This window comes from Mixophyes fleayi, chromosome 11 (genome assembly GCF_038048845.1).
Source record: "Mixophyes fleayi isolate aMixFle1 chromosome 11, aMixFle1.hap1, whole genome shotgun sequence".
NCBI classification, from domain to species: domain Eukaryota; kingdom Metazoa; phylum Chordata; class Amphibia; order Anura; family Limnodynastidae; genus Mixophyes; species Mixophyes fleayi.
This window is the reverse complement of record NC_134412.1, coordinates 99,908,724-99,935,671: the sequence shown is the minus strand read 5'-3', so window position 1 is coordinate 99,935,671 and position 26,948 is coordinate 99,908,724. Positions and strand designations below refer to the sequence as shown.

Genomic DNA, 26,948 nt, shown 5'->3' with positions numbered 1-26,948 from the left:
GAAGGTGTGCAGAGGTACATTTGTATAATTCCATCTAAGCAGGACTTTTTAAAGCCAGTCCTGTTTTTATCTGTAATTTTCCTTAATTCACTGAAATCAGGAGAAATCTAGTAAAATCACCCGAGTTCAGTGGCACTGATTTGAAATCAGTGGGTGACAGTAATGATTTTACTTCAATTTGTCGGAAATCTGGGTGAATTCAGTGGATTGAAGAATATTTAACATAAAAAAACAGGACAGTCTCAAACTTGTTTATGGTGAATTTTATTCCACTAATCTCCAGGTTTCGCTCTTAACACAGGACATGGCGTTCCTAAGGCTTCTGGGGAGGATTAATATTAACAAGATGAACACCCTACCAAAAGTCTTATTCCTCTTCCTATTTACATCCCTCGCAGAAATTAGCTTGTGATTCATTCAATCTGAGAGAAAACTCACACAAACAGAGAAAGAACATACAAACTCCACACAGATAAGGACATGGTTGGGAATCAAACTCATGACCCCGGTACCGTGAGGCAGAGGTGCTAACGACTTAGCAACTGTGCTGCCCGTAATTTGCTCTGGTTTTCTTGTCATTCATCAGGTATGGCCAGGGCCGCCAAGAAGGGGGGCAGGAACTATTTACCTGGGCCCTGGCATATATCACGCTCCGGCGAATTCAGGGCCTACTGATTTTGACCTGGTAGCCACGCGCCCAATGATGCGTAGCCACGCCCCCAATTGTATGACCACACCCACCATTAATTTTGTGCATGGCGGCGCAAAATGTTTTGGCGTGCTCGACTATAAGTGGGGCCCCATGAAGTTGTTGTACCGGGGCCCTGAATTCCTCTTGGCAGCCCTGGGTATGGCTTTTGAACTGCTCTTCCTTCTACCTCGACATCTGGCAAAACCCACATGCAACTTTTACTTATTAAAATCCGAAGCTTTAGAAATCATTTCTCCATCGATAACTTCCCTGCTATGTCCAAATATGGCAAAGGGGTTGCATGGCTCCGCCCAGTCAGGGGGTTGAGACAATAATTCAGCCAATGAGCTCTCAACAGCACCTATAAGACACCCAGCTCCCCCTCTCACAGCAGGTATTTGTCCTAAAAGCTGTTAGTATCTAGCTTCTACTAGTAGGGTTGTTTCTCTAAGAGGCCAAGATCTACCTTTAATTCCCAGGCACATGAGAATTTTACTAAGTGGAAAATACTTAAAGTCATCTGGATTCAGTGGAATTTATCTTAGATCAATAGATTATACATATATGTCTCTTATGTTAAGGACAGCATGGTGGTTTAGTGGTTAGCTCTTCTGCCTCATAACACTGGGGTTGTGAGTTCATGTCCTTATCTATGTGGAGTTTGTGTGTTCTTCCCATGTTTGCTATATAAATAGCTGATGACAGTTGCTGCAATTTAGAAACTTTTTTTCCCATTAAAAATAAACTGTGCACATCTTTTCTCTTACGCCGGCCAATGGCCCGATGTCGCAGCGTGTAGCTACGGCTCAAAGTCTCCGCAGTGCGTTGTGTTGTAGAGTTTCCTCAGATCTAAAGACCGCCCACAGCGAATGCCCGCGTTTGGATGAATTGCTAAAATTCTTTATTATTTGTGGACAATGAATATCAGAGAGGAGACACAAAGAAACAGTGGGTATTTTATTGTTCTCGGTTCCACTAGAAGGAAGCCTGGCTTGGAAAAACAACACAGAAAACCCCAGTCCTGTTTTTTTCTGGCTATTTTCAAAAATTCACTGAAATCCAGTGAAATCACCAGATCCAGTGGAACTGATTTGAAATCAATCTCACTGAATCTGGGTGATTTCAGTTGATTTTCCCTGATTTCAGTGAATTGAAGAAAAAAAACAGGACGGGTTTTTTGGTTCATATTTCCAGTCTTATTTGATTGATTGCTTAATTTCAATTATTTGTGAACAATGGATTTCAGACATAATCTTTAAGCTACACTCTTAATATAGAACATGGCGTTCCTAAGGATTCTGGGGAGGATTAATATTACCAAGATGAACACCCTACCAAAACACTTATACCTCTTCCTCCCAGACATTAGTTTGTGATTTCATTTGGGCTGGGAGGACACCCACATGAAACCAGAGCAAACATACAAACACCATGGTCAGGAATCAAACTCATGACCCCAGCATTGTGAAGCAGGTGTGCTAACCACTAAGCCATCGACCTTTCATGCTCTGTAGGTCCCTCCCTATCTCCTTCCTTGGCTCACCAGGCTGCCCCACATCCCACAGCTGGTCCTACCCTCCAATGCTGGGCTTGGTTGAGGAAACTAAAATACATTTCTTCCACATTGTCCCCTCTCACCACATTGACCCAAATTTCAAACTTCCCACCAGGACTACAGCCAGGGGGTTTTCCAACTGTGGTTAGATGGGAAGCCAGACACAGTGGCTTAGTGGTTAGCACCTCTGTCTCACAGTACTGGGGTTGTGAGTTCAATTCTCAACCATGTCCTTATATGTGTGGAATTTGTATGTTCCCCCCATGTTTCCTATATATATAGCTGATGACAGTTGCTGTAATTTAGAAACTTTTTTTTCCCCATTAAAAATAAACTGGACACATCTTTTCACTTACGTCGGCCAATTGCCCGCCCACAGCGAATGCCCGTGTTTGGATGAATTGCTAAAATTCTTGATTATTGGTGGACAATGAATATCAGAGAGGAGACACAAAGAAGCAGTGGGTATTTTTTTGTTCTCGGTGCCACTAGAAGGAAAAACAACACAGAAAACCCCAGTCCTGTTTTTTTCTGGCTATTTTCAAAAATTCACTGAAATCTAGTGAAATCACCATATCCAGTGGAACTGATTTGAAATCAAGGGGTGATTGCAGTGATTTGAAATCAATCTCACTGAATCTGGGTGATTTCAGTTGATTTTCCCTGATTTCAGTGAATTGAAGAAAAAAAACAGGACGGGTTTTTTGGTTCATATTTCCAGTCTTATTTGATTGATTGCTTAATTTCAATTATTTGTGAACAATGGATTTCAGACATAATCTTTAAGCTACACTCTTAATATAGAACATGGCGTTCCTAAGGATTCTGGGGAGGATTAATATTACCAAGATGAACACCCTACCAAAACACTTATACCTCTTCCTCCCAGACATTAGTTTGTGATTTCATTTGGGCTGGGAGGACACCCACATGAAACCAGAGCAAACATACAAACACCATGGTCAGGAATCAAACTCATGACCCCAGCATTGTGAAGCAGGTGTGCTAACCACTAAGCCATCGACCTTTCATGCTCTGTAGGTCCCTCCCTATCTCCTTCCTTGGCTCACCAGGCTGCCCCACATCCCACAGCTGGTCCTACCCTCCAATGCTGGGCTTGGTTGAGGAAACTAAAATACATTTCTTCCACATTGTCCCCTCTCACCACATTGACCCAAATTTCAAACTTCCCACCAGGACTACAGCCAGGGGGTTTTCCAACTGTGGTTAGATGGGAAGCCAGACACAGTGGCTTAGTGGTTAGCACCTCTGTCTCACAGTACTGGGGTTGTGAGTTCAATTCTCAACCATGTCCTTATATGTGTGGAATTTGTATGTTCCCCCCATGTTTCCTATATATATAGCTGATGACAGTTGCTGTAATTTAGAAACTTTTTTTTCCCATTAAAAATAAACTGGACACATCTTTTCACTTACGTCGGCCAATTGCCCGCCCACAGCGAATGCCCGTGTTTGGATGAATTGCTAAAATTCTTGATTATTGGTGGACAATGAATATCAGAGAGGAGACACAAAGAAGCAGTGGGTATTTTTTTGTTCTCGGTGCCACTAGAAGGAAAAACAACACAGAAAACCCCAGTCCTGTTTTTTTCTGGCTATTTTCAAAAATTCACTGAAATCTAGTGAAATCACCATATCCAGTGGAACTGATTTGAAATCAAGGGGTGATTGCAGTGATTTGAAATCAATCTCACTGAATCTGGGTGATTTCAGTTGATTTTCCCTGATTTCAGTGAATTGAAGAAAAAAAACAGGACGGGTTTTTTGGTTCATATTTCCAGTCTTATTTGATTGATTGCTTAATTTCAATTATTTGTGAACAATGGATTTCAGACATAATCTTTAAGCTACACTCTTAATATAGAACATGGCGTTCCTAAGGATTCTGGGGAGGATTAATATTACCAAGATGAACACCCTACCAAAACACTTATACCTCTTCCTCCCAGACATTAGTTTGTGATTTCATTGGGCTGGGAGGACACCCACATGAAACCAGAGCAAACATACAAACACCATGGTCAGGAATCAAACTCATGACCCCAGCATTGTGAAGCAGGTGTGCTAACCACTAAGCCATCGACCTTTCATGCTCTGTAGGTCCCTCCCTATCTCCTTCCTTGGCTCACCAGGCTGCCCCACATCCCACAGCTGGTCCTACCCTCCAATGCTGGGCTTGGTTGAGGAAACTAAAATACATTTCTTCCACATTGTCCCCTCTCACCACATTGACCCAAATTTCAAACTTCCCACCAGGACTACAGCCAGGGGGTTTTCCAACTGTGGTTAGATGGGAAGCCAGACACAGTGGCTTAGTGGCTAGCACCTCTGTCTCACAGTACTTGGGTTGTGAGTTCAATTCCCAACCATGTCCTTATCTGTGTGGAATTTGTATGTTCCCCCCATGTTTCCTATATATATAGCTGATGACAGTTGCTGTAATTTAGAAACTTTTTTTTCCCCATTAAAAATAAACTGGACACATCTTTTCACTTACGTCGGCAATTGCCCGCCCACAGCGAATGCCCGTGTTTGGATGAATTGCTAAAATTCTTGATTATTGGTGGACAATGAATATCAGAGAGGAGACACAAAGAAGCAGTGGGTATTTTTTGGTTCTCGGTGCCACTAGAAGGAAAAACAACACAGAAAACCCCAGTCCTGTTTTTTTCTGGCTATTTTCAAAAATTCACTGAAATCTAGTGAAATCACCATATCCAGTGGAACTGATTTGAAATCAAGGGGTGATTGCAGTGATTTGAAATCAATCTCACTGAATCTGGGTGATTTCAGTTGATTTTCCCTGATTTCAGTGAATTGAAAAAATTTGAAGAAAAAAAACAGGACGGGTTTTTGGTTCATATTTCCAGTCTTATTTGATTGAAAGCAAAAACACAATTATTTGTGAACAATGGATTTCAGACATAAGGAAAGGAAGGTGTGCAGAGGTACATTTGTAATATTACATCTAACCAGGACTTTTTAAAGCCAGTCCTGTTTATATCTGTAATTTTCCTTACTTCACTGAAATCAGAAGAAATCTAGTTAAATCATCCGGATTCAGTGGTACTGATTTGAAATCAGTGCTTGACAGTAATGATTTTACTTCAATTTGTCAGAAATCTGGTGAATCCAGTGGATTGAAAAAGATTTAACATAAAAAAACAGGACAGGCTCAAACTTGTTTATGGTGAAATTTATTCCAAGTTTCACTCTTAATAGAGGATCTTTGTTACACATCTCAGGAGCCCAGCCCCACAATCTCCAAAATATTAATTGTAAACTTGTATGGTTCATTACCGAGCTATGCTAAATCATGGGATGGGGAGTTGGGGAGGTCAGAAACCGATAACATTTGGCCAAAAATATTCCAATTCACCGTTCCCCCAGTCTCTCTGTGGTTGAAACGCAGTTGAAGACCCTCTCCAGATGGTACAGGTGGCCTCCAGACTGTGCAAGGTCTTGCTGGAGATGAATCGGTCACAGGGTCTACATTGAACGTCTGGTGGAGTTGCCCAAGTTTTACCCCCTTTTGGCTCAAAGTCAGAGAGTTCACCATGGAGACGATAGATGGGCCAGTACCAGATGGTCCAGATTGTTGGCTGTTTAACCTGATTTCCCAGTATAAAAATCCATACTTAGACAAGTTTTTCTATACATTGCTGAAAGTCTTGTACCCATTATATCTGTATAGTCCTCAATATAGAAAGATTAAACCAAAAATAAAATAATAGGACATGTTTTAATGTCTTCATTTCGGTGGATCGTATAACCCATTATATTATATTCTCAATTATTTTTGAACAACTGATTTCAGGGTTCATACATGAACAACAGGACGGCTGCAGAAGTATAGCTCTATATGTCCATCTAAGCACAGCCTGATTTGGGGGATTAGCCCCAGTCCTGTTTATATTCTTCTTTTTCCTTAATTCACTGAAATCAGGTCCAATCCAATAAAATCACCCGCATTGGGTGGAATCATTTTGAGATCAATTGTTTGGTTGCAAATTCTGATCATTTTCACCGGTTCTGGGTGGTTTCAGTTGATTTAATCTGATTTCCATGAACTGGAGAAAATGTAAACTAAACGTTCCAGGTTTTATTATCCTCACTTTCCAGTATTAACTTATAAGGCCGCTACTTCATGTTACTTCTGTGTAAACAATTCATTTGAAGCATAAAGGACAAAGTGCAGTTTTTCTCGAAAAACCCAGTCCTACACCCCTCACACTCACCAAGATTAGGTGCAATCACCAGAAAGCACCCAAATTCAGAGAACTTGATAAGAGCTCAATAGATGACAATAAAACCAGGGTATGATTCATCCCAAATCATTCACACTGAATCCGGGTGATTTAAGTTGATTTTGGTGTCTTGGAACAAATTCAGCTTTATTGTTTTTCTAATTTATCACTCTTTATGTTTAAATTAATTGTAATTGGATATTTTACTCCCGGAATCAACCAGATTCAGCTGAACTGATTTGAGATTAAGGATTAATAGATGGCATTAGTGATAGATGGTATTTCTCCAATAGCAGATAACACAGAGCTAGACCCATCTTAGATGATCTGATATATAAAGTTTACACTACGAGTAGCATAAGCTATAACAAATAGACAATGTTACCTTCACAATAAGTGTTTATAATAAATTTGGTGGACCTAAATGCAACATTAATAAATGAATCGGTATAGTATAGTTTGGTATAAGAGAACGGGTTTTGAAATTCTTCTTACCTGGGGGGATGTTCTAATATAAAATTGGATGTATCTTAAACATAGCTTTGGTAGAATTACAATATGATTTTCACTACATCCTATTAAAGGTCCTTTAATCAGGATATAAATGGACATTTTTGTTTCTGAAGAAAGGATTTTCTCCCTGGGTATCTTTCCTGAGCAATTTTATAGCATTTCTCTATTCTCTCCAGAGCAGTGGTCACAATGGAACGTTAGACGTTGCGGAATGGAAAACGTAAGTGAATAGAATTTGACAGTTTTACAATGATGGCAGTAGGAGAAGCGGCAGTATGACATACCCCTGTATACCAGCTCACTTCCAGCACTGATAACACCACATTCTTCTATGTGATTACATACATTAAGTCATTACAGTTTTACAAATAATGAATTATGATGGAATAGATATTTTAACCAAACATTTTTTTTTCTAGCCGAGTTTAATATTACACGGAGTATGACCTACTGGTTTCAGATCTCATAATACAGAGAACCTATTAGTCTAGTTGCGTGTCTATCGCCTATCCAGGATTAAATAGATTTAAAACAGGGGAAAACCTGATGATTTTGTATCTGACTTAAATACAAAATACTTTTATTGTTAAGAGCGTCAGCGCTGGGATCTGAAAAACAATACTTTAAATCCCTCATATGAACACATGACTAGAGAGCAAACAGGAAATGTCACCTCTAGTTCCATAGAAGGGTTCTCTACAGTCAGAGCAGGGAATGTGATACCGGAGGAGGTATTCTTGGCAGATACAGCCCATGGCCTCAAGGAAGGGTCAAGTATTATGGAAAGAGGATGAACGGGGGAAAATGGGGTCGTATTGGCAGATGTTAATGTGTCAGATTATATGTCCCCTGCAAGACATTCTGTAGACAAGGTTCTTGAGTAAACAATTTGTTATAATTCAGCTTCGCCCAGTACATAGATATTATATCAAAGAATTGTACAACACACACAAGTTTGACATTCATTTGAAAACACCATAAAACTCTCAAACATACAATTATAAAAATCAAAGATGAGTTCATACGATTTTTTTGTCAACCTCTATGTTAGGTGAGCAGAGGTTAGACACTAAGGGGTAGATTTACTAAACCTTTGAAATAGTATAAGTGGGGGTGTTGTTCATAGCAACCAATCTATATATATCCGAGACTCCCTGCAACCCTCTCCTGATCCCGGCAGGGTAATATACTGTATATATAAGGAACCAAAACAGATTTGGCTGTATTTTGGGATAGTCAGAAAATAACCCTATTTCAGACAATGGCTTACCTGGAAGAGAGAACACATGGAAATCAGTTACAAAGGGACAGGGGACATGTTTAATTTCATGCACAAGCCAAAAATCTTTTCAGGTAATGTAAAATACAAATATTTGCATTGTTATAGGTCAAACTAGGGCAGATTGACAAACAGCGTTGAATTCCTGAGCGTAAAGCGCCCAGTATGATGAACTGCAGGTTAGTGAGCTGCTGTTGGTTAGCATACAATCGTAGATGGGGATGATGAGAGTAGTAGTAATCCGAGTCAGTCTGTGGGACAATAGGCCAATCTGTGTCCATGACGGGCCTGTATAATAGACGTTCATATTAATGCTCAAGTCTGGTCAACCCGATGTCCTCAGGGTGGTGGCATCGCAGGGGGCTCTTCATCATCAGAGTCAAACTAAACAGTTTCATCCTTAACCCACTTCCCCGTGCCATCCGGAATCCAGCCGCAGCTGCAGAGAAAGAGAACGACGGGTGAACACATGTCACAGAAAAGGTAACAATTCATATAGACAAGGTGTGAACCTGTAACAACTCCTCCCCCCACCACATAAATGAGGTGGAAGCTTCTGGACTGCACCACTTCACTATCTCAGAGGGTGAGGTTGAGGGCTGGGAATTCAATCTCAACCCTTTACATAGAGTGGGACCAGTCTTACACAATACCGCCTACTATTTCACCTCCACAGTCCTCTTACTGTATCATTCACCTCTATAACAAAGTGGGCAGAGGAGCTGGAACACACTTGTGAGCTAGAGAATATCATACAGCTATGGCATATAGACGATCACAAGGCTCTCCAGGAGGCTGAATGGTACTGGTCACTGGTAAAAACATTTCCCACAGTCAGGGCTGTCTCATTACCTCTGACACACTCTAAATCTGGACAGACTTATTCTCTGACCTGGTCCCTCCTACACAGGCTGCCACTCTCTCTTGTATACAAGGGGCACACAGTCCAGGGTCTCTTACAATCTCCTCATTGCTGCTGCTCCTTCATCCCCTCAAACCATTCACCCCCCCCCCCCACACACACACACATTGTACCTAGCATTCATTCATCAAAGCGTTTAACAGAGCTCCTCACAGTGACTGTATGAAGAAACCCTGGACGATCATGACCGTGTATGATAATATCACCGAACTGCAGCAACAATTTCCTTTCTGGTTTGCAGGTTTACGGATAAAACAACCCATTACCTGCACCAATTTATGGTCTCGCAGAGACATCAATTGTAGGAGAGGATTCTGGTCTTCGCTGATTAAGTTTTACACTGCAATACAGGCTGCATTATTAAACTAAACCATATGCCTTGTGGGAGGAGCTTACTTATTGAGTACATACAGACAGGATGACCGGAAGAATTAAAACGGTTGTATCGGTTTTGCTAAGAACAACACTGGCTGTATCTTGCCGGCCATTGATTCTAAGTTGGGCGTTACCCACCTCTTCAGTAACAAGTAGTGTTGCATTTCTTATCTTCTGTCTGAGTCATCACCGAGGTCTTCCTCCTTCTCTGAGCTCTTCCGAGTCTTCTTACGTCCGCTGCTTTTCCTCACCTGAGACTGTTTGCAGATACCTGGGCAGGGAAAAGTTTTAGGATAAGTTCACAATTGTTGACTGCACGTACATTCAATGTGCTCAATACATACGCATGACCTATAGAACATTAATGATAAATACATATTATTCCATTGCTTTGCAAACATCTACCATTCCTACTGTTGAGGTAGAAGGATCTTAGATGTTGGGGAAAGTGAAGGGGACCTGTAGTTGGTGACCACATATTCTATTTCATTGCTCTAGTTGAACATGACTAAACAAGACCAAACATGATTAGTATTGTCCAGGGCCTTAAGGATAAACATAAAAGTTGGTTCTTATATTTCTTTAAAAACACACCCGATATTGTTGGCCTCAGATCATTTTATGGGCAGCAACGTTTCACCGCTCAAAAGACCGATGGATATGGTTGTATTATTTACATTATCACAACACTGTAGGGCACGGTCTAGTTAGATTTGATCTAAACCAATTAACTTTGGATCACATTGGCAGATAAAATTTTTGGTGCTAATCATCAAGCTCAGCACCTCTTTTCCTCCTGGGGATTTACTGTAACATGAGACAGGTTGTGTGATACATTCTGGGGCCCTCCAGTCTCCTCTACCCTGGTGTCGAACATCTACAAAGCCAAGGGTAGTCATTAAACGATCAGGGTGATAGGTGTGGAAAACTTTTGGCAATCCTATCTACGGAGATGCATGGAACTCAACCCATGATACCAAAGTGACGGGTCTTCCGAAAAACAGCTAGTAAAGTTTGTCAATCCTATAGTCATCTGTATTCCTCCGTCCAATGAATACGTGGAATTGGAGACCAGGCCTGAATCTGCCGTCAGGGTTCTTACAGTAGAAATGATTACTGAGGCAATCACCTCCTTTCCCAATGGTAGTCTGAGGGCACCAATGGCTTCCCCCATCAAATGTTATAAAGTACTGTATAGCTAGAGATCATTGCCCTGCAGCTTAATGTTAAGTTTCATGATGGAGACAGAGGCACGTTTTATAAAGTATTCTCTCTCTGTAAGGCTCATGTTGTGGCTGCAGGGCCCGATTTCTTATAGTTAGGCTGGCCATATATACACAGAAAGAACGGAGTACTGAAGATTGTCCATCCCTTCCATGGGACTATCAGAGTGCTGGGAACAGGCGCGGCAGGGGAGCTCAGCCTAAATGGCGTCCCTGGAGTTGGCCACAACTAACAGCCCTTGCGGAGAGAGCCTGGACTGTGTGCCCCTTGTGTACAAGAGAGAGACATACAAGACTGAGTGGCAGCTTGTGTAGGAGAGACCAGGTCAGAGAGGGGGGCTGTCCAGGTTTAGAGCGAGACAGCCCTGAACGTGGGAAATGTTTTACCAGTGACCAGTAGTATTGAGCATCTGGTGGTGCTCTGTGACGGTCTTAGCCAGTGGGCTTTTAAAGTAACCCCCACTTCAGAGAGGGAGACTCCTGACCTGGGTGAATTGTGAGGACTACAAACAAAAGGAGGCTTGGGCTCTCACCGTTGCTCCAGAGATAACCCTCCACAGACGCTGTTGGGACAGATACGGGTATTACCTTTGCTGTGAATCAGAGGAAGCCAAGTGCAATTATACGGCTTAAGAGTTAAACTAGGGGCCTGTAGCGACTGCCCTAGAGACCTTGCCATATACTTCAGAAAGCTTAACCAAGAGATACGCTGTGTTTTTCCATTCTAACTGTAGAATCCAACACCTTGGGATGTTGTTATTGTAGGTATCATTAAACATCCACTGTGAAGTAACCCAGGTAATCAACTCAAGCCCACCACCGGTAGCCGTTGTAATTCTTGCCGGGCGTTAATATGGTTTACGTTATTTGGTTAGTTAGTAGGATATGAGGTTATATATATATATATATATATGCGTTATCACCGTTGTCCTTCACCTGAGGAGCTGCTCCCTGGCTCACTGTCGGGTGTCTCTTCTGTGGCTTCTGGTGGGCAGGGTCGTGTGTTCATTGGATGGTTGCTCTAGGTAGTCAACAAAGGGGCAGGAGAAGGACGTATCTCAGAAGAGCTGTCCTTCTTTCCAGCATCTCCTGGCCTGGAACAAAACAGGATAAACCACGGTGGAAAAAATGTACACTCATGATTGGACATTATATATGACCCTGAAATAATCAATGCGATTACTGTTCCCATCCATTTGCGGACAGTTGCCATCTTTAAAAAGCTACTTTGTACAACAAAGCTCTTCTACCTTGCATCATTTTGGGAGCAATGTTGATGTCCAAATTAAACAACTTTGTCGCAGTCTTCTAAAAGTGACTTATTTCCGTTTATATGCTGCCTTCACCCTGAATCGGGTTCGCAGACTCAAAGGTAACAAAAATGTATTTCTTGAATAGAGGTAATTTAAGGGATAGTGTTTTGGTAATTATTAAGTGGTGGGTGTAGTTAGCATCCCAAACATAAAGTGTTAATGGTCAACAATATAAATTATATCCAGGCGTAAAATTGGAGGAGTCAATAGACGGAACATTAAACTGCAATGTGACCTATATTGAGAACAGGACTTCCAAACAAGCACTCAGCCGTATGGGGATTTAGGCTTCAGCACACAAGCCCTCTCTGTACTCCCCATTCCAGAGTGATAGAAGATAGAGAAGCCCCACCAGTCTGCAAGGAGAGGGGACAAATAGCATGCAAGGCAGATTTAACCTTAGTTATTTAAAGAATATACTGAATATTGTCATTTCAAACACCACTTTTACCCTGTGCTGGACCACTTGCACCAGACAACAGTTGGGCCTCTAGTGTTCTCACTCCCAGCCACAGGTTGTTACCACCTCCTAGAGCAGCAGCTGTTATATGGCGCAGCCTTCAGCAATGCATGCTGGGTGATCTTCCTGGTCTGTGCAAGCAGAGGAGCGGGAGCCTTGGGTCCTACAGGAAGAGAGAGAACAGTATGAGGACATTGCATTATCTATGTTGTATACAGGAGATGAGTGCATGGTTCATCTAATACAAAGGGCTCTGAATGTCACAAGGGACAGAAATAGATTTAAATTTTTATTATATTTTTTTTACAACTCTTCAGTAAACAATTTAATTACATTTTTCTTGACGTCCCATTAACAATTTTGTTAATTAGTAACAGCCGGTGAATAGTTTTCCCAATAAAGTAATATTTGCAGAGACTGCAGGTGTAACCAATGAACAAGGGAGGACACACATACATTACAAATCACTACACAAAACAAGCACGTTCCGATACTTGTCCTACTTGGCCAAGACTCGCCGAGATTACGAATGTTTACTTAGACATAACCAATATTTACACAAATTAAAAGTTGTGCATAAATGTACATTATTTAAAATTTTTTATTTATTGTTTATGAAACCACAACCATTCCAGGCTTTGTCCAAATATGTTTTGACAAGTGGGAGTTGATACGGCTACTAGCTGGAGGGGTCTAATGGAACGTAGCAATGTAACACTTTTCCTTTAAGTAGAGGAAGAAGAAGAGAATCATTTCATCACTCCTGAATGTTTGTCAACAGCTGGAAGAGATTTTATTGTTTTATAAATGACAAAACAGAGAATTAAATCGTAAATCCCAAAGCATTTCAGCCACTTATAATCCAGAAGCTGAGTGCAGAGTAGACCTGGAGGAGAGGGGAGATCAGGGGACGACGACACACAGAGTAGACCTGAAGGAGAGGGGAGATCAGGGGGTGGGGGGACACAGAGTAGACCTGGAGGAGAGGGGAGATCAGGGGGGGACAGAAAGTAGCCCTGGAGGAGAGGGGAGATCAGGGGGGGGGACAGACAGAGTAGCCCTGGAGGAGAGGTGAGATCAGGGGGGGACAGAGTTCTCTCGCTCTCAATACGCTCTCCCCCTTACCTTATCTGGCTCCCCCTGTGCCTGTTCTGTTCTCCCTCCCTTAGGATGTAAGCTCACCTGAGCAGGGCCCTCTTCCCTCATGTCTCCCTACCTGTTCTTCTGCTCCGTTTTTTGCATCAGCCAGCCTGGAGTTTCTGAAGTATTGGTATTTTTGTTTATTGTTTTGTACTGTTTCACCCTGCATAGTCGACTGTTTTGTACTGTGTACGGCGCCGCGGAAACCTTGTGGCGCCTAACAAATAAAGGATAATAATAATAATAGACCTGGAAAAGAGGGGAGATCAGGGGGGACAGAGTAGACCTGGAGGAGAGGGGAGATCAGGGGGGACAGAGTAGACCTGGAGGAGAGGGGAGATCAGGGGGGACAGAGTAGACCTGGAGGAGAGGGGAGATCAGGGGGGACAGACAGAGTAGACCTGGAGGAGAGGGGAGATCAGGGGGGACAGACAGAGTAGACCTGGAGGAGAGGGGAGATCAGGGGGACAGACAGAGTAGACCTGGAGGAGAGGAGAGATTAGGGGAGACAGAGTAGACCTGGAGGAAAGGGGAGATCAGGAGGGACAGGCAGAGTAGACCTGGAGGAGAGGGGAGATCAGGGGGGACAGACAGAGTAGACCTGAAGGAGAGGGGAGATCAGGGGGGGGCAGACAGAGTAGACCTGTAGGAGAGGGGAGATTCAGGGGGACAGACAGAGTAGACCTGTAGGAGAGGGGAGATTCAGGGGGACAGACGATTGACTCACAGGTTATGTTTCTTTCCAGACCGGTGCACAGTCAGCATGTCAATAGTGTCAAAGACAGGTCTGTGAAGACACACAGTACAGGCGTACCTAACAATAAACACACATCACCATCAGACTCTTAACAACGACAGTTTAGTCACATCATTTTACAGAATAAAGACACAACCACGAGTGACGATTTAGATTCATGTACTATTATCAGTGCACACCTTGAATATTTAAAAACTGCACGTTGGCTGTAGTACCTGTTATAAACACAATCAAATTTTCTAAAAATGAAAAGTGCTATGGAAACCCATAGCAACCAATAACATTCTAGTTATCTTATAGAACATGATAATTAGAATCTGATAGGTTCATATGGCCAACACTTCCACTTTTTCTTTTTAGAAGGTCTAACACATCTACCCCTAAGTCTTGTCTAAACAAACGGTTATATATGCAACAACAATAATACAGTGTTGATTGTTTCTGTCACTGTTCTGCTGAGTGATAGGCAGCAGTCTCAGACAGGGAAAAGAAGCTGCTGCGAAGTCCAATGGTGGAAATATAGTTTTTTGCTTTCCCTTCTCATTACAGTAATTAGAGGATAGTCCAACTGATGTATTTTTGACACAGGATAAAAATAGCCCTTGAATCAATTTATTTAATTCCAAGATTATTACATACCTTCCATTTTAAGAGCAGGGCTTCATCTTTCGGTATGTAACTGGACAGCAGGTCTGCAACCCAGTTACATGTACATGTTACATTCTTAACGACTGCAGGGGACTACAGACGTTCTGTCCCAGGTTTTAGTACTGTAGCGAAGCCCCTGACAAATCTCACAACACTTCCCAAAGTAATGGACTGGACACCTGCGTGTGAGCTGGCATTTCAGTCATTAAAGGAGGTCCTGGTTCATACTCCAGTACTGTTGGCGCCTAATTATGACAGGAACTTTATTGTGCAAGCTGATACGTCGCTGTACGGGTTGGGAGCAGTACTTAGCCAGGTGGGGCCAGATAGGCAGGAGCACCTTGTGGCCTATTTGAGCAGAAAACTGCTGAACAGGGAGGTGGGGTATGCCACGATTGAGAAGGAATGTTTGGCCATTGTTTGGGCAGTGAAAAAACTTTATGCTTATTTGTATGGATGATATTTTACTGTGATGACTGATCATAATCCTTCAAAGTGGCGGCAACGCACCTCAAGGGAAAATGGCAGACTTTTGAGAGGGAACCTTGCCCTTAAAATTTATGACTTTGACATAATTCACAAGCAAGGAAAGGCTCACAGCAATGCGGATGGTTTGTCTCGGCAGAAAAAGTCAGATCCCCCAGGTCACCACCGATAACCTCAGGAGACTGCGGAACCAGGGACCAAATCATGGGGACATGGCTCACTGGTTACTCGCATGGACAAGGAGGGGGAGGAGTGTGGCTGGATCACTTATAAATAACTTATTTGTGGCTGGATCATATAGAAATAATTTATTGCAAAAATGTATTTCAATTAGTGGTGCAGACACCAAAGTATATAATTGCAAATGCACTTATCGTGTCACATTGGGATGTGTTTTGTTTGGAAATGTCTTCTTTGTGGTTGTAACTTTACTTTGAAAAGTCCCAAGTTAGCAATAGAGTGGAGGAGATGTGTGTTTGAAACTGTCTAGAGACAGGTAAACTTATGCTAATTAGCCCTGTTCATCACTCAGTGATCAACACGTCTGTTTAGCCTTTATACACAATAGAGGGCCGCTACCTTCCTGTCTGGTGTGGCTGCATCACAGATAATGCAAGCAGCAAGTTTTAGCCTATATCAGAGTAGTGTAAATATTGTTAACTTTGCATTGCATGTAAATCCATGTTTGGGAAAACATATTGTGTCCCGATACTAAAAATGACTCAGACGTGTTGGGGTCAGGGGGGAGGCGTTACCCCCTGCTGACATGTATGTCAGAATGTGTATAAAAAGCGAGCTGTTTGAGCATGCAATGTATCATTCCATCTGTACGATTCTGGATGTCGCTAGTACCTTCAACTAGTGGCTGTTGCTGTCCTTATTTGTCCTGACAGTGGAGCTAATAAAACATAATATTTCTTCAAGAACCTGCTTTGACGACTACTTACCCTGCTGTAAATTCCTGTAACCTTCAGATTAGACCCAAAGCTAATCCATTCTCCGGTTGTTATGAGGTGGGGCCAGCATTCCAGTACCAACGTTTTGCTCGCTACATGCAGCTATGGCCAGTGTGATAGGCCAGGGGAAGCCATCCACAGCAACCCTTATCTGAAGGCAAGAGGTCAAGTATACCAGTCCAGGTGTACCAGCAAGGGCATACCCTAGGAGCAAGAGTTACCCAGAAGGAAGCGGTTTTAGGTGCCGGTGTAGGAGCCTATTGGTGGCAGCAAGCTCCTCCAATTGAGACAGGAGGGGCAGATTTGGGATAAAGAATGGGGACAGTGGCAAAGTAAGCCCAGCCAGTCCCCAGCGACAACTTATAGGGAGCGCTAGTGGATCAATTCCCTGCTCTAATCCACGAATCCTGTGGTGGGATTTTGTGCAGAACAGTGGGACCTTGAAGTCCAGATGGAATGCCATGAGGTCTATGACTGGCAGACCACAACACTGAACTAGAAGTTCAAACATGTCCCTGTGCAGGGACCACTCTCCTGTATGGACCTTGTTACGACAGAGATAGTCAGCCTCCCAGTTTTCTACCTCTGGGATGAAGATGGCTGAGATCACTAGAACATGACATTCCGCCCACAACATTATCTTGGAAGTCTCCTTCATGGCCATGGTGCTGTGGGTGCCTCCCTGATGATTCAGAAAAGCCACTGTTATCGTATTATCCAATTGGACCCTCAGCGGCTTGGCCGCCAAAAACTTCTGGGCCAGGACAAGCACTCTGAAAATCGCCCGAAGCTCCAGCAAATTTATGGGGAGAAGCGCCTCCTGGGGGTCCCAGAGATCATGGAAGCAGAGATCAGCAAAGACCCCTCCCCAGCCTGACAAGCTGGCATCTGTTTTCACCAGCTTCCACTCCTGGAATGAGTGACTCCTGGACAGATGCGATCGGCTCATCCACCATGTGTGGGACTAGCGCACAGTCGTGGACAGCTCTATCATCGTTTGTCCAGACGAAGCTGGGATTTTGACCACTTTCGTAACAGCTCCCTCTGGAACGTCCATCAGTGAAATTGTGCAAAGAGCTCCGCCTTGAAAACCGAGAACAATGGTGCCGAACAATCTCATGCATCGAATGAGGGAGACTTCTCGTTTTGGAAGGAGGTCCCTTGTCTTGGACCAAACCGAGCGGACAATTGTCATGTTGATGATCCAGCCATGTGCTTACAGGAAGGTCATAGTAAATTGCAGCTGGTGGGTCAAGACTTGGTAGGTTGGTGCCTTCAACAGTAAGTTGTCCAAGTAATGAAAAACTATGACTCCCTGGGAACGGAGAAGGACCGCCATCACCTTATTTGTGATAACCCTTGGGGCAGTAGCTAGGCCAAAGGGTAATGCCCTGAACTGGTAGTGGCCATCACGCACCATGAAGTGGAGGAGGCACCAATGTCTCTGCCATATGGAAACATGAAGGGAAGCATCCATTATGTCCAGAGAAGCAATGAACTCTCCTGCTTCAATGATCGCAATGACAGACCACAGAGACACCACCATGAAGCTTAGGACTCGCACCCATTTGTTGAGGGTTTTCAAGTTGAGGATGGGCCTGAAGGATCCATCCGGCTTTAGAACTAGAAAAAGTTTGGCATAAAGCTCAAAACCATTTTCCAGTGCCAGTACTGGAATGATTACCCCATAATCCAACAATTTCTGAATTGCCTCTCAGAGCCTGCGCTGGAGACCCCAGGCTGGAAGGCCTGTGGTGAAAAATCAGCAGCGCGGAAAGTGGAGCAGGTTTATAATATATCCGTGAGTGACAATCCCCCGAACCCATGAATCAGGGGATTCATTTTTCCTGAAATCGCATGAGATGGACTTCCAACACATTCAAGTGACTGGGAGCCATGTTCCTCATCTGGTGGACATGTGACCCAGACATACTCACCCAGGAAGCAGACTGTCCTCTTGCCAGAGCTCCCCACAATCTACTTGAAGTGGCGAAAGGACCTAAACCTGGGAAACTGGGAAAAAGGGGCTCTCTCTCCCTGGGGCCTTCTCGATAAGCTGGTCTAACAAGGTTCCAAAGGACACCCCATCAAAGGGTGGTGCTTCAAAAGTCCACGGACCAAGAGTAAAACCATAAAGAGTGTCTAGCTGCTATAAAGAGTACTGAGAGCTCGGATGCAACAGAAATAGCATCCAAGGATGCCTGGCCCAGAAATTCAGACGCTTCTCTGATATGACCTATTAATGCCAAGTAACTTGGCTCGTGGGCTGTTGTCACGTACGCACTTCTCCTATTGTTCGGCCCAAGTCTGAATCGCCTTGTTTACCCAGGCTGTGGATATGCCCAGTCTGAAAATGCTACCAGCCGCTTCATAAGAAGAGCAGCGCAAGAAATCACATTTCTTGTCCAAAGCTTCCTTAAGTGAGACCCCACCCTGCACCAGGAGAGTAGTGGTCCTAGTCCACCGGGCAATGGGTGGATTACTATTGGAATGACTTTCCATTTTGCAGATTCTTCTGTGGGAAGGGAATAAAGAGTTCTGTACTTTCCAGGAATATGAAAACGTTAATCAGACTTTTTCCATGCCTCCGATAGCATATCCATTAACTGGGGAGATGAAGGGAAACAGATGACCTACTTCTTCTGCCTCTTAAAGAGGGAGAATCCAGCTGAACCCAAGACTGTTGGATACGCAAAGCCTAAAGTCTAGCAAACACCTAAAACCAAATCATCCACACCCTAGACGGTGGATGATTCCTCCACACTACCTGCGTGTTACACCAGCAGATTCCTTTGGTATTTCACCCTCTTCCTCTGAGGAGAGATCAGATGTAGAATCTATTGCCTGGTGTTATGGCATCCAGTGCGGCATAAACACATAGAACAGGTAGAAGAGGTTTTCACCTTTAGCAGCCGCCTTTCCGGTAGCGACAGGTTATGCTCACAGATACTCAGATGCCCCCAGGTCTTATGCTCAGATTAGTATGAGTTTACACGGTAGCGCACAGGTATAGGAGGTTGCACATGGAGTAGCGAAAGGCCAGATGTCAGCGGACTGGGCAGTGCACCATGTGTGAGTTCTCTGATGTTCAACAAGAGTTGATTTATGTATAAAACATTTCCCGCACTCAGAACAGGTAAATGGTTTCTCACCTGTGTGAGTTCTCTGATGTTCAACAAGATGTGATTTACGTGTAAAACATTTCTCACACTCAGAACATGGAAACAGTTTCTCACCTGTGTGAGTTTTCTGATGTACAACAAGATTTGAGTTCTGTGTAAAACATTTTCCGCACTCAGGACATGCAAACGGTTTCTCACCTGTGTGAGTTTTCTGATGTTGAACAAGATGTGATTTATCTGTAAAACATTTCCCGCACTCAGAACACATAAACGGTTTCTCACCTGTGTGAGTTTTCTGATGTTGAACAAGATGTGATTTATCTGTAAAACATTTCCCGCACTCAGAACACATAAACGGTTTCTCACCTGTGTGAGTTCTCTGATGTTGAACAAGATGTGATTTACGTGTAAAACATTTCTCACAGTTAGAACATGTAAACTGTTTCTCACCTGTGTGAGTTCTCTGATGTCTAACAAGAGATGATTTATGTGTAAAAGACTTCCCACACTCAGAACATGTAAATATTTTATCATCTGTATGAGCTATAATATCCATGTTATCAGGAGAATATTCTTCATTATTAGAGGTATCAGATAATTTATCTGCTCTGTGTATTGGATGTATATTTAGAGTAGTGGGGTTTCTTCCTGGAGAATCACCTGTCATGTTATAATCTTCTATTTCAAAATCCGTAGACAAAATACATTTTTCATCTGAGATATTCCTGTGTTTGCATCCATCTGCTGGAAATAAAATAAATGCATAGATATAGACATTTTATTTTACATTGATTACCATATTATAATGCCCAACATTTTCATACTATGAGAATGTTGAAATAACCAGTTGTTTAATTTTAATATGCGAACTACAAACACTTTATTATAATTACAAAACTGCATTACCAAGCACACTGCATAAAACCAGCCACAGTGACATGCAATGTGCATCAGTTTGGATAATTCCAGCCAGAATGTGGACATTAGCAAGTAATCTTTCCTAAGCACACACATTGCCCAGCCAGCATCCTAGAACACAAAAGACTTGTTAGCCAAAGACATTGTCCAACTAGACACTGATCTCACACACAAACACTTGAGCCTCAAAAGTAAAAGATAAGTTGGTTAAATTAGCAGTGAGTCCTGGATATGGGATTACACTACTCTTAGGTCTCACATCCTTGCACAGAGCAGAGGAGAGCATCAGGACAGAGTAGGAGAATGGTGCAGGGCACAGATGGGTAACAGCACAAAGTAATGTATAAGGGCAAAGCACGGTACAGAGTCAGATCAGCAGAATAAAAAGCAACTGTACAGAGCACCCAAGCACATAGATTGGAGGGGAGCTATTGTGCAATGATGGGTGTGCGAAAAGATGGCATTTGTGTGATGTATTGTATTTGTGTGATTTGTATGTGATCTTAGAGGGAGGAGAATAATCTCATATTCTGCATTAGTATTATAGTGATAATACACAGCTGAGGATCAAATATTCATGGTAATGTCACATGTGGTAGTACAGAGAGATGGTTATGGATACTGTCACAGGAGGTAGTGTACAGGAGGTTCATGGGTAATTTCATGGTGTCAGACTGACGTCCCATGAGATACACCAGCCAGTGTGAGAAGACTGGTCAGAACTCTGGGCTGGTAGCACACAATGATATGATGTGAGGAGGAGACTGGTCAGATCTCCGGGCTGGTAGCACACAGTGATATGATGTGAGGAGGAGACTGGTCAGAACTCTGGGCTGGTAGCTCACAGTGATATGATGTGAGGAGGAGACTGGTCAGATCTCTGGGCTGGTAGCACACAATGATATGATGTGAGGAGGAGACTGGTCAGATCTCTGGGCTGGTAGCACACAGTGATATGATGTGAGGAGGAGACTGGTCAGATCTCTGGGCTGGTAGTACACAATGATATGATGTGAGGAGGAGACTGGTCAGAACTCTGGGCTGGTAGCACACAGTGATATGATGTGAGGAGGAGACTGGTCAGATCTCTGGGCTGGTAGCACACAGTGATATGATGTGAGGAGGAGACTGGTCAGATCTCTGGGCTGGTAGCACACAGTGATATGATGTGAGGAGGAGACTGGTCAGATCTCTGGGCTGGTAGCACACAGTGATATGATGTGAGGAGGAGACTGGTCAGATCTCTGGGCTGGTAGCACACAGTGATATGATGTGAGGAGGAGACTGGTCAGATCTCTGGGCTGGTAGCACACAGTGATATGATGTGAGGAGGAGACTGGTCAGATCTCTGGGCTGGTAGCACACAGTGATATGATGTGAGGAGGAGACTGGTCAGATCTCTGGGCTGGTAGCACACAGTGATATGATGTGAGGAGGAGACTGGTCAGATCTCTGGGCTGGTAGCACACAGTGATATGATGTGAGGAGGAGACTGGTCAGATCTCTGGGCTGGTAGCACACAGTGATATGATGTGAGGAGGAGACTGGTCAGATCTCTGGGCTGGTAGCACACAGTGATATGATGTGAGGAGGAGACTGGTCAGATCTCTGGGCTGGTAGCACACAGTGATATGATGTGAGGAGGAGACTGGTCAGATCTCTGGGCTGGTAGCACACAGTGATATGATGTGAGGAGGAGACTGGTCAGATCTCTGGGCTGGTAGCACACAGTGATATGATGTGAGGAGGAGACTGGTCAGATCTCTGGGCTGGTAGCACACAGTGATATGATGTGAGGAGGAGACTGGTCAGATCTCTGGGCTGGTAGCACACAGTGATATGATGTGAGGAGGAGACTGGTCAGATCTCTGGGCTGGTAGCACACAGTGATATGATGTGAGGAGGAGACTGGTCAGATCTCTGGGCTGGTAGCACACAGTGATATGATGTGAGGAGGAGACTGGTCAGATCTCTGGGCTGGTAGCACACAGTGATATGATGTGAGGAGGAGACTGGTCAGATCTCTGGGCTGGTTGCACACAATGATATGATGTGAGGAGAAGATCAGGAGTCTAATAGCGGCTGATGGCTCCTGACTCCCCCCCACTACACAGATACATTTTCCTCATTAGTTTGCACTGACAGAGGAGGGTGTAGAATAAGAGATTGTAATAGTGACTGTTTCTGTAATAAGTGTTTATTACTCACCTGTGTTAATATCTGTAGGGATTTCCTCCTCCTTACACTGCTGATCACCCCTCACATACGTCTCTTCCTCTCCCTCTGTAATTTCTACTTTAATATCAGTCAGGACATTATCCTAAATAGCCCACAAAACAATAAGATCATATTTAATAGTATTTGATTTAATAATTTGAGGTGAAACAGAAGAATATCAGTTTATAAGATTCACACAGATTTTTTTTTTACAGATCATATAATGGGTTCGGTGAGACCCTAAAATCTACCTGATGCTCCTGTGGGATACTGGGATTTTCCTGTGTACAATCATGTGAATAAAGAGGATGGAGATACCTCTCTGGGGTATTTCTGTTACTGGATCCATCTGTAAGAAACACACAGTAACTGATTACATTGCATAAATATGATTATCAGATGATGTGTATCTTGGTGGCCTCCAAAACTGCTCCACTTTACAATAAATGAAAGTCTCCTCTTACCCAGTGATGTGAGTATCCGGTGATTCTCCATCCTCACGTCCTCGTACAGACCCTTGGGCCCTTCTAAATTCTCCCACTCCTCCTCACACTTTATAGGAACCTGACAAGACAATGACACAGTCATCATCCAGACACATCCCCTAATGTTACTGTATAATGTCCCATTTCCAGCAGTCACCTCTCCAGTCACCAGCTGAATGATCTTGTTGGTCAGGTCCAGGATCTTCTGTTCATTGTTTCCCTCACGTATCAGTGAGTGAGGTTCAGGCACCGTAATGGGGCTCTGGGTCCTACTCAATCCTCCTGACACACGGGGGCGGCTCCTGGGTGTCACACACTCACCAGATCTCTTTATCACTACTGTGTAATCCTGTGTATGAAGAGAGATATCAAGGTAAATGAAGAGCCACATATTTGTAATTTTATTTAGCTGTTAATTGTGCAAAACATACAAAAATGTTCTAATTGTGATCCATATCCTATATGTAACTGTTTCCTATATACAAGAAAGTGGCATTTACCTCTCCTGCAGCTCCGGACATCTACAGTGGTCCCACCTATCTGAGTCCTCTATCTACAGCCGGCCCCCACGGATCTATCATCTGCTTGGATAAATCAGTGCAAACAGCAAGATGAGTTTGAAGTGGGGGCTTGTAGTAGACAGAGGACTCAGAATGGCCGTGGAAGATAGTAGGAGAGGTAAGTGCTGTATTCACTCTAATAGACAGTGCATATAGGAAACAGCTACAAGTAGGGCAGGGGCTATTTCTGTAAAATTAAGCATTTGTCTATTTTGCCAAATTAAAAAGAAACTCCTGAAAATGAAAAACATCACAGAATTGTAAAAAAATTAGTTAAAAAGTCTCAGTTATTGATAGGAAACAACATAAACACAACAACAACATAATGTGGTCAATACAATATATCCAACATCTGTGAATATTGTGGGACTGATACTTCTATCTGAGACTGTCTACCTGCTCCTCATTTACAGCTGTTCAGGGGAGACAACTGAGGCAGAGCAGAAAGTACCAGAGTGAGAATGGTCACCATCCTGTGAGCCAGAGAGGAGGATCATGGGAAGAATAAACTATAAAATAAAAAGTTTCTATAGAGGATCTCACATAGCCTAATGGCCACAAATAATCTTGTGGGCTACATCCTAATGCACACTTCTGATATACAATTTGGAAAGTGTCCTAGTATTTCTCCAAGGCTTGAGTCATGTGGGTCTTGTAACCAGGGTCATGGAGCCTCTCTCCCAGAATCCCTCACATCTCCAGTCATGTCCCTGTTTTATTTATAGCAGTAAGAATGGTGTCACTGTGACATTCCCAGAATCCCTCACCTCTCCAGTCAGCAGGTAGATGATCTCCAGGGTGAGATTTAATATCCTCTCACTCCTGTCCTTGTCCATCCTCAGGGAATCTGTGATTTACACAGATCGGGTTTCACCTTCAGTTGACTTCTAGTAACAGATTCTCTGTTTCCTCACAGCTCAACTGTCTAGGAATAAATATAATAATCATGATAAACATCACAGAGCAGACATGTAGGATATTAAAATGTTGAACACTGAGGTTCTCATGTAGAGTTGGGTGTAAGAGAGATTTCTTTGCGTAAAATACACATTTCTCGGGGCGTGGTTTAGCAACCATTCCGAGTGGTCGCACTCTGAAGAGGCTCTCCCGCTACCGCCGTATTAACCCGTTTTTTCGGGATTACCTGGCCCCCAAAAAAGAGCAGCCACTGAGGGGAAAGACTGGGGCACCTGCCACCTACATATAGAGACTTCGCCGCCATTGATGTGACCGGCGGAACCGCTGCAAGTGAGCCCTCTGTACCTGGGTGGTGCCGCTGTATTAGCGGAGTTCCGCGGGACCCCTGGAGTCCTATTAATAATAAAAAGGCTCCCCGGGCTAGGCTGGGTTGTGTCAAGCAACCCCCATCTTGTGCACGGCTGCAGGCGGCGATGTGAGGGACGCGGCGGGACCCGTGATTTCGGCGAAGAGGAACAATCCCCCAATCTACAACTGCTTCTGCCTACCTGTGTGGATCCTCAAAATACCAGGAGCACTTTGTCAGAGCAGGGTCCCGTGGCCCGGCGACACCGGAAGTCGCAGACGCCATTACTGCTTTCTTTTCCGGTCTGTCAGCTAGATATCCTCCTGCTGGCTCCAGTAAGCGGCGCTGTCATCTACCCCCTGTGTCGGGAAGCAGCAGTCCTGCCCAGAAATCACTTGAACTCTTCCTTACAGCGAACTGTGAGTACCCTTTCTTTTAAGTGCTTCATCTCCACCTGTGTGATTGAACAGGCCAGACGGATCACAAATCCCCAGTGTGAGATCCTGCTGTCACCTAGTGGCCATTCACGCAAATTACACTGCCCTTATATCACACTTTCAACTATATCATCTGTGATATGCTGGTGTTCTGAGCAATACTTCAATTTCCCAGCGGAGAGAAATCTGATGTAAACCCGCAATGGGTCTCTGAGCCTGGGGGTCATGACGATTTAAGCAGAATGCTTTAACCATTTGTACGCATATGACCAGAGCCCCTCCCCCCTACCCCTCCAACCTCCTTGTCTCATCGCCCTGATTGTAGAGATCTGAGAGGAACAAGGTATACACAAGGGACAAACAGCAGACTCTAAATTCTGGGGAAAAAATCTTGCATTCAAAATGACCTCTAAAAATAGGAAGCACGCTGGAGGAAACACAGCTTCTCTATTCACATCCGCTTCCAAGAAGGTAACGACCTCCTCACCGCCACCTGATCAATCTCGCTCTTCAAGTCCTACCTCTCAACTGGACAGAGGCATGGATCCCGCAGTTCAGGCGGCCATTACTAACCTTGCGCAAGACATTAAACTTACTTTCCAGCAAGAACTCAAGAAAGCGATCGCCGAGTTCAAATCAGAAATTGCAGCCCTTGGCACTATAACTGACACTCTTGAATCAAAAACGGACGATATCTGCCGAGCTCAAACGTCCTATGAGCGAGAGCTAGCACTGCTTCGCTCTGAGATGGACGCTATGAAAGAGAAACAAGAAGACCAAGAGAACAGGTCTCGGCGAAATAATCTGAGGATCCGTCATGTACCAGAGTCGGTTGCTAACTCTACCATATCATACTTCCTTTCCAGCCTCTTCAAACATCTACTCCCAGATATATTAGACAGAGAAACTCGGATGGATCGGGCGCATCGAGCTCTTAGAGCTAAACCAACAGCCGATCAAAGACCGCGAGACATCATTGTTCGCCTGCACTACTATCAAACGAAAGAAAAAATTCTTAATGCAGTTAGGTCCAAAGATACGATCGACTCCCAAGACATGCAACTTCAGATATTTCAAGATCTGGCTCCTTCCACTATCCAAAAACGCAGAGATCTACAGCCAGTGACGCGAATACTCCGTCAACACAACTACAGATATAGATGGGGATTTCCATTTCAGCTACAAGTGTTTGCAGGGAACTCTATCCTATATGCCAAATCCTTACCTCAAGGGCAAGAAGTCCTTGCTAAACTCAAGATTCTTCCAGACCCTACCCCTTCTGCAACACATAGTAATCCCTCAAGATCTGATTCAGCTCCTCCTCCTGACTGGACAACGGTGGAACGACGGCCTGCAAGA

The 26,948-nt window shown here is 43.7% G+C and overlaps 2 protein-coding genes and 1 long non-coding RNA gene across 7 annotated transcripts in view; 1 reads left to right on the top strand and 2 right to left on the bottom strand.

The window, feature by feature from the left end:
- The window catches only part of LOC142107277 (uncharacterized), a 76,950-nt gene that overhangs the window by 18,199 nt on the left and 31,803 nt on the right, over nucleotides 1-26,948 (top strand). The window lies entirely within an intron of this gene.
- LOC142107279 (uncharacterized) lies at nucleotides 7,964-12,422 on the bottom strand. Of its 2 annotated transcripts, none has more exons than XR_012679928.1 (3): nucleotides 11,750-12,422; nucleotides 9,742-9,874; nucleotides 7,964-8,745 (listed from the first exon to the last, which is right to left on the bottom strand). It is a non-coding gene; the product is annotated as an uncharacterized LOC142107279 (long non-coding RNA). The 2 variants fall into 2 exon arrangements; XR_012679927.1 differs by having other exon boundaries at nucleotides 11,763-12,421.
- LOC142107278 (gastrula zinc finger protein XlCGF66.1-like) lies at nucleotides 12,753-25,128 on the bottom strand. Of its 4 annotated transcripts, none has more exons than XR_012679925.1 (7): nucleotides 24,656-25,128; nucleotides 23,486-23,677; nucleotides 23,308-23,407; nucleotides 23,095-23,192; nucleotides 22,835-22,946; nucleotides 14,467-20,452; nucleotides 12,753-12,762 (listed from the first exon to the last, which is right to left on the bottom strand). XR_012679925.1 is itself a non-coding variant. In XM_075190609.1 (6 exons), the coding sequence occupies exons 1-6, from the start codon at nucleotides 24,722-24,724 to the stop codon at nucleotides 19,560-19,562; spliced, it is 1,464 nt and encodes a 487-aa protein (XP_075046710.1). In that variant the 5' UTR covers nucleotides 24,725-25,128; the 3' UTR covers nucleotides 13,445-19,559. The 4 variants fall into 4 exon arrangements, 2 of the variants coding, with proteins under 2 accessions (XP_075046710.1, XP_075046711.1); XR_012679924.1 differs by lacking the exon at nucleotides 12,753-12,762 and adding an exon at nucleotides 13,445-14,221 and having other exon boundaries at nucleotides 14,424-20,452; XM_075190609.1 differs by lacking the exon at nucleotides 12,753-12,762 and having other exon boundaries at nucleotides 13,445-20,452.

Bases quoted from the DNA above. Each gene is read 5' to 3' on its own strand.
- LOC142107278 (XM_075190609.1), bottom strand. From the start codon at position 24,724: ATGGACAAGGACAGGAGTGAGAGGATATTAAATCTCACCCTGGAGATC. The intron at 23,408-23,485 runs GTGACTGCTGGA...TTGTCTTGTCAG, and splicing joins TTCAGCTGGTGACTGGAGAG to GTTCCTATAAAGTGTGAGGA. The intron at 22,947-23,094 runs GTAGATTTTAGG...TGGGCTATTTAG, and splicing joins GTATCCCACAGGAGCATCAG to GATAATGTCCTGACTGATAT.